Consider the following 7,500-nt stretch of genomic DNA (forward strand, 5'->3'; position numbering starts at 1 on the left):
TGAGACAAACATGGATAATTAAAACTAAATAGATATATATGATTTTAATGTGTTTTTTTTTTCCTAAATTGATGTTGGTTATATATATATATAAATTTATATAATTGTGTCCTTTTTTTTTATTGCAGATGACTGCAACAGCACAGTCTTCCACTTTTAAGCGGCCCTTTTACAACTTAGAGAACTCTGGAATCAGTCTTTACCGTGAACTGAAGCTGAAACGACGTCGCATCTTAGATCTCATTGGATGTGACACAGAATCTTGTGTCAGCAATGAAAGCCGTCGCAGTATGGGCAGCGAGAGTTCTGGTTATGTCTCTGATTGTGATCAGTTCAGTGATGCCAGTCATGAGAATTCCAACTCACCTTCTATTGTACAGTCAACAGCTGAGGACAACTACAAGTCAAAATTTCTTGAGCAGAATGCAGTGGCTGTGTCTGACAAAAGCAACAACATTCTTGCTGAGAAGCAAAAATTTGAAGAATTCACTCTGAAAGTGAAAGTAGAAGCCAACAGTAACAACAACAACAGCAATAACCAGAACATTAACAACAATAATAATGATGATGATGATAATAATAATAATAGTTTCCAAAATAAGAAAAAGTGTAACACTCCTGAAAGACATGTGGTCAATTGTCAGCCTGACCAGAATCAAGACAATGCCAGTCGGAACTGTAGTTCAGGTTCACCTCTAAGTTCTGGTGCTCTTCAAAATCAGAACAACGTTATTGTGAACCATCCATTGCTTGTTATGAACAATAATCAAGCTAATAACTCTTTTAGTAATGAAGAAGAAAATGATGATAATGTTAATAGTAGTAACAATAATAACAATGGCCCGGTGAATATGCCTTTTGGAATAGCCTATGTTGGTTTCCCTTCAGGCTTTGTCTTTCAACCTCAAATTATTAGAGAACAGAATATGGGAGATAATATGACAACTGTGAATATGATACCAGTGATGACAACAGTGCCTAGTGGAATCTCTTCAACACAAACTATTTATACGATGCCCACACTGCTCACCAACCAACAGTTTAACAGCCCCACAAACAGCAATAGTGGCAATGTTGCTGAGATCCCACACATAAATTTTGTTATCGATCCTTCAATGCAACAACAACAACAACACCAACAGCAACAACAACAACAACAACAAGCTGTAGAATGCAATCTGAAACAAGCAGATACTCAGCCACAGCAACACTTTACACTGAGCTCTGGTAACTTAAAGACAAGCCAGACTGTCATTCCTCAAGGTGGCACTACTTACCAAATCTGTCGGTATCCATATATTAACCCGAGCCAAAAGGAACAATATGAGCAAAACATGGTTGACTCTAAAAAAACATGGTTGCTTAGCAACAGCAATAGTAGCAGTATTAATAGCACCACCAACAACAACAGCAGCAGCAACAGTGGTAATAATTCAGACAATTACATGTGTATGACATCAGTTACTAATGTCAACAACACTGTTATGAATTTTGGTGCAAATGGCAACCATCGTATTAATTGTAATATTGAGATGAGTAGTATTGGTAACAGCAACAGTGGTACCAACAGCAACTTCAACAACAGTAACACCAGCAACAACATCAACATCAACAACAGCACCAATGGAAGTAATGGCCAGAATACTGGGCATCACCACCATCACAACCACCATCATCATAACCATAATCGGCATGCTCCTCCCCTCAACAATGGAGTTGGTCCAAACAATGTTGGTCATGCTCTAACACAAGTAAGCAAAGGTTGTACACCTTCTAATATGTATTTCACTAGCTCTTTGCCCTCAACTCTTGAAGATGATGTTTGTGTCAGTCCTGGAGATGGCAGCAATATAAAGAGTCCTGAAGGTGATAGTGACTGTGAAGAACCAATGATTTGTGCTATTTGTAATGACAGAGCTACTGGTCTTCATTATGGTATCATTACATGTGAAGGGTGAGTAAAACTCTTTTCAGTTTATCTTTCCCCTTTCCTTCTTTATTGTTTTTCTGTGTCTCTTTCTTTTTGTTATCTTCTTTTTCCTCCTCCCTTTTCTTAATTTCTTCTCTTTCACCCAATTTTTTGCTGTTAATTTGCTCCATTGCTGTCTCCTAACAGTAATGGTAATTGTTATAAATCTTGATTCTGTATCCCTTTTGCTCTACTGTCTCAGAAATCTAGTCATGATTATCTCAGTTCCACTATGTAGCACCTTGGGCAAGTGTCTTCTAATAGAGCGCCGTGCTGATCAAGGCTTTGTGAGTGGATTTGGTTGACAGAGAGAGAGGAAGAATTTCATTGTATGTATGTGTGTTTGCATGTTTATGTGTGTGTGCTTATTTGTGTGTGTTTGTGTCTCCTCGTCTTTGTATCACAAGATGGTTGTAAACGTGTGTCACCTTCATATAAGTGGTGTCATTTGTTCCCAATCTTTTGTGGAAACATGTCCACTCATTGGGAAATATTGCCTTGCTTTGAAGCAAGTAAGATTTGATAACAGAAATCGATATCAAGATGTAGAAAATCTGCATCTAAATGAGTTCCATCTGACCTATGCAAGCATGAAAAGTGGATTATGAGGATGATGCTTTTAAAAAAAACTAATAGAAGTTTTGAACATATCATTTACCTTTGCTTTTGATTTTTTTTCTCTTTGAAGGTGTAAAGGATTTTTTAAGCGCACAGTGCAGAACAAACGGGTTTACACCTGTGTTGCTAGTGGCAACTGTGAGATAAACAAGATGCAACGTAATCGGTGCCAATATTGCCGTTTCAAGAAATGCTTACAAATGGGAATGGTTTTGGCTGGTAAGCTATAAACACTTCTTTCTGATATCTCTCTCTCTACATACATACATACACACATACATATATATGTATATACATATATGTATGTATGTATGTATGTATAAAGAAGCAGCAAATTGAGTGAGTCATTAAAAATGTTGGATAGAATGCCTTGCAGGAATTGTTCTCACTCAGTTCAAATATTGCTGAAGTCAGTAGCACTACTTGTCATCCTTTCAGGGCCCATGACTAAAATTCCAGTCTTATATTGAAATTGTTTCTTTTCTTTCTCTCTTCCTATCTGTCTCTCTTTCTGGACAAATCAGATATGTTCAGATCTGGAGAAGGATGGGCTCCTCCAGGTCTAAGAATGCCTAAAACATGACAGCATCCTTATATATCTATGGAATTGAGGGTCCAAGGCAAGGTGCATAAAAAGAACACCCATAGAAAGTCATCATTTAAGGCTCTAGACAATACAAATTAGAGCAAAAAATCTGAACTTCTCCTATTGACTGCAGACAAATGGTGAGTGGGGGTACATCTCTAGTGTTGGTGCTGTGCAAAATACACTGAATGATTGGCAAATGAGCAGAGAAAGTCCAGAGTTATGAGGTGCCTTTAATGCTGTCTTACCAAGATCTATTCAACCTCTCTAGTTTTAATTTCACAAGATAATACACCCAGTACACTCTGCAAACTGGTTAGCATTAGGAAGAGCACCCAGCCCTAGAAACCACACCAAACAATACACACAAGCACCTAGTCTTCAGGAGTAGTAGCTCCTAATAGGAGGTGACTTTGAACTTGATGACCCCATCCAACAACCTATACCAGCACAGAAAGCAGACAAAAAAATGATGATGATGAACTGTAAAGAGCACAAGATTTTACAGTAATCTATATGTTTCTGACCTGTAGTACTTGCAAAGCTATATGTAATTAAGAAATTGTTTTCTTTTATATCAATATCTTGGGAAATTTCATATATAATATAATCAATTTCTTTTTTTATTCTTTTCCTCTTTAGCTGTCCGTGAAGATAGAATGCCCGGTGGACGTAATTCTGGAGCTGTCTATAACTTATACAAGGTTTGTGTACACTTCTATTTAAAGGTTCCATCATGTGGACTGTGATATCTGACTCAGTTGTGAAATTTACTCAATGGTGTTTGATAAATTCTATTTAATGCATTGAGCAATGAAGGAGTAAAGTTTGTTTATTAATTTCAGTTATTCACTTACATAATAACTTAACATAGTGTATGACAGACATATGATAGTACATAGATTATAGAGTGAAATTAGAGGGATAGTATAATAGTGTTTGACAACAGGGATCATGCTATAGAGAAATTATTTTGCCAACAGAGATAATTGTTTGACAACAGGGATAATACTTAAGAGGGATAATTACTTGATAACAGTATCATCACTCCTACGATGATACACTGACCAATAATGATATTTCAAAGCATGTTTTATTCATTCATTTATTTATTTATTTGGTGAACCTGGAGGAAAGAGCAGCGCCCATAACCCTTACAAGCCCCCTAAGACTGGTGGGATTGATACCCTTAATGTTTTGTTTAGATTATTGCAGGTCAACATCTGCAGAAAAGACATGAACTGGGAGGAGATTCTAGATGGATGATATTCAGGGCAAGAAGGATTAAGCTTTGTGGTTAGTGTGGGGGGAAGAAGAGCTGGATGCAACAAAGTTGAAAGTTAGAGAGATGAGTGAGGAGGGTGCATGAGTAGTGGAGGTATGAAACCAACCAGCTCCAAGGAACTGAGGTCATTATAATAATGATAGAAGAAACTGTGTTGTGACAGCATTGTGATAATTTTGTAGAATTACTATAATTGATTAACAATGTTTTAATTATAACACTTTCAATTATTTACAGGTGAAATACAAGAAGCACAAAAGAAAAAAGCAGACTACCAAGCTGTACAAGCAGAAAGTGGCACAGATTAGTGTTGGCCAAGACATGAACATCAAAACAGAACCGGTGGACATTAAGGACCAGATGAAAATACCCATCGGTTCAACTGCAAATGTACTAAATGCATCTCGTTCAGCCCTTGTTGCTCACTACAGCACTGTGTCATCATTCAGTCATCAGCAACAGCAGCAGCAGCAGCAACAACAACAGAATGAGATTCAACAGCAACATCACCATCATAACCACCATCATTCCCCTTCCCATCAACAACCATCCTTACAAAACCTTGATATGCCACAGTATCACACTGAACACTTAAAGACAATCAGGCCACAGCCTCATCCTAGCAAGCCCCCACCTTCACAATTGTCTCCTCATTCCCAATCACAGCTGTCCCCAGCATCCACTTCCCAAGTGTTATCCCTGTTGCCAGCGTCTCCTATGCCACACTTTGAGAGACTCATCAATGAACTTATACAGTGTGATTGTCTCTTAGACATAGCTGATGCCTGTAAATTAGATGAGTTAATTAATGACGACATTGTCTCAAACACTCTCTATAAAATCGGTGATAGCATTGTTAATAAGCTGGTCAAATGGACTCGACAGCTGCCATTCTATAGTGAAATACCTCTACAGATACATCAACAGATCTTAACTGAAAAATGGCATGAACTTTTGCTGTTGATTACGACAGCTCACCGAGCTTTGATTACTACTAAGCCAACTGCTATGTCATTTGGAGATCTTTATCGGTGGAACATGTCAAAACTTGCACAATATTTGAATAAAAATTTTCAGAAATATTTCACTTTGGAGGAACTGACCAATGAAATTGGTGAGATTGTTGAGAAAATAACCCATGTTATGGCTGCCTTTGTCAATATGAATTTATCAAAGCAAGAATATGTCTGTTTACAAGTTGTGCTGTTATTAAATCATAGTAAGTTTGGTTATATTATTGTCATTATCAATCATCATTTGCTATTATCATATTATAATTATTGTCATTATCTAAATCAACATTGTCAACAGCATTATCATTAAATGTCTAAATATCTGAGTTGAGTTATTATTGATAGCATTATAATTTCTTTAAAGATGAAAAATCTTTTAATATTTATGTCTGCATCACATATCAATCAGTTTCATCTCCAATCCTGATCAGGTGTGTTATTCCAAGATGAATACATTGTACCACATTGGATTTGAATTTAAAACTCATTTTTCATTTCTGAAAGATGACATACCCTTTTGATACCAACATTCCTGGAATCATTCCTAGTTTAACACTACACACTTTCTGTTTAAAGAAATCTAAATTAAAACTTTCCATTGAAATTAGCATGTTAATTTATGTTTCAAACACAATTATTTTATCAAATTTTTCATTACCATATTTGATAGCATATAAGATATGCACTTTTCCCCACAAAAATGTCTCAAAACATCATCACCACCCCTGATCTTATATGCAATTTTGGACCGCCCATAAGTTTTAATGCATTAAAAACATTTTTCTTAAATATACACTGCTGAAATTGGGGTCCGTCTAATATACCCATATGTCTTTTATGCCATCAAATATAGTATTTACAAAATTATTTGAAACAAAGGTAGTGTATTTTGACAGAAATATGGAAAATTTTAAATGAATTTTCTTTATTAATTCATTATGTTTTTCTGGATAATTAGGGTGCAGGGTAAATGCCCCTTAACATATTGCAATGTAGAGTCCCTTAAGACATTGCTAAGTAAGCTCCCCACTAAAAACATAATCTTGATGTAAAATATTTAGGATGATCCAGTTTTGATATCTGATTCTATTCTGTACTCACAAGAGTTGAATACCAATCTAAGAAACCAGTAATTATACAATATTTTCTTTGCTTACAACAAGGAGTTTTACCTACTCTGTGGTACCTACTTACTGTGAGGGTTTTTACACTGGCAACAATTTGTAGAGGAAGTGCACCATCACCACTTTAACATCCATTCTTCCATGTTTCCATGGGTAGGATGATGCTTATTGAAACAGATCTTCTATGACTGGATGCCCATACTTTCACCAATCCTTACTTGTTTCTAAGTAAGGTAATATTTCCCTATGGTCAGACATGTTTTCACAGAATATTGGAAATGGATGACATTCACTTACAACAGTCACCTGATATCATAACAAGGAGACACTAACATACACACACTGACACACACATACACATGTATGCATATAAATATACACAGACACACACACACACACACACACACCTATACATACGACTGGCTTCTTTCAGTTTCCATTCATCAAATCGACTCAAAAGGCTTGGTTGGCATGATGCTGTAGCGGAAGACATGCCATACAGTGGGACTGAACCTGAAACCACATGGTTGGAAAGCAAACTTTTCAACCACATAGCCATGCTTGTACCTCATTGATTGAATTAAGCTCACAACAACCCAAAGAACAAAAAAACTAACCTATATTTGATTTCATCCCTGAAGGACATAACTTCATGTAATAAAGTATCATTTCTGCCACTCCCTCCAAATAAATAAAAGTAATTTTGGTTTGCTCATACAGTTTTATGTAAACTAACTTCCCTATATTTTGTTCATAAATTATTTATCATTTTTTAATTTTTTTGTTTTTTGTTTTCTTCAATTCTTTCAGATCAAACAATGCCGGTGAAAGAAGTAGAGAGAGTTCAAGACAGATATACATGTGCTCTACAGCAGTACATTGCAGTTCACCATTCTGACGAACCA

The 7,500-nt window shown here is 36.2% G+C and overlaps 1 protein-coding gene across 6 annotated transcripts in view; it reads left to right on the top strand.

Annotated features, from left to right (window-relative positions):
- The window catches only part of LOC106871674 (uncharacterized), a 72,185-nt gene that overhangs the window by 57,545 nt on the left and 7,140 nt on the right, over window positions 1–7,500 (top strand). For all 6 annotated transcript variants that reach the window (XM_052978065.2, XM_089346911.1, XM_052978071.2 and 3 more), the window contains 5 exons: window positions 129–1,954; window positions 2,658–2,806; window positions 3,816–3,877; window positions 4,696–5,677; window positions 7,406–7,500. The exon at window positions 7,406–7,500 is cut by the window's right edge and continues 7,140 nt beyond it. In XM_052978065.2, coding sequence (XP_052834025.1) covers window positions 129–1,954; window positions 2,658–2,806; window positions 3,816–3,877; window positions 4,696–5,677; window positions 7,406–7,500 — 3,114 coding nt within the window. The remainder of the gene's footprint in view (window positions 1–128; window positions 1,955–2,657; window positions 2,807–3,815; window positions 3,878–4,695; window positions 5,678–7,405) is intronic.

Source organism: Octopus bimaculoides, chromosome 2 (assembly GCF_046866305.1).
Source record: "Octopus bimaculoides isolate indiv1 chromosome 2, ASM4686630v1, whole genome shotgun sequence".
NCBI lineage: Eukaryota > Metazoa > Mollusca > Cephalopoda > Octopoda > Octopodidae > Octopus > Octopus bimaculoides.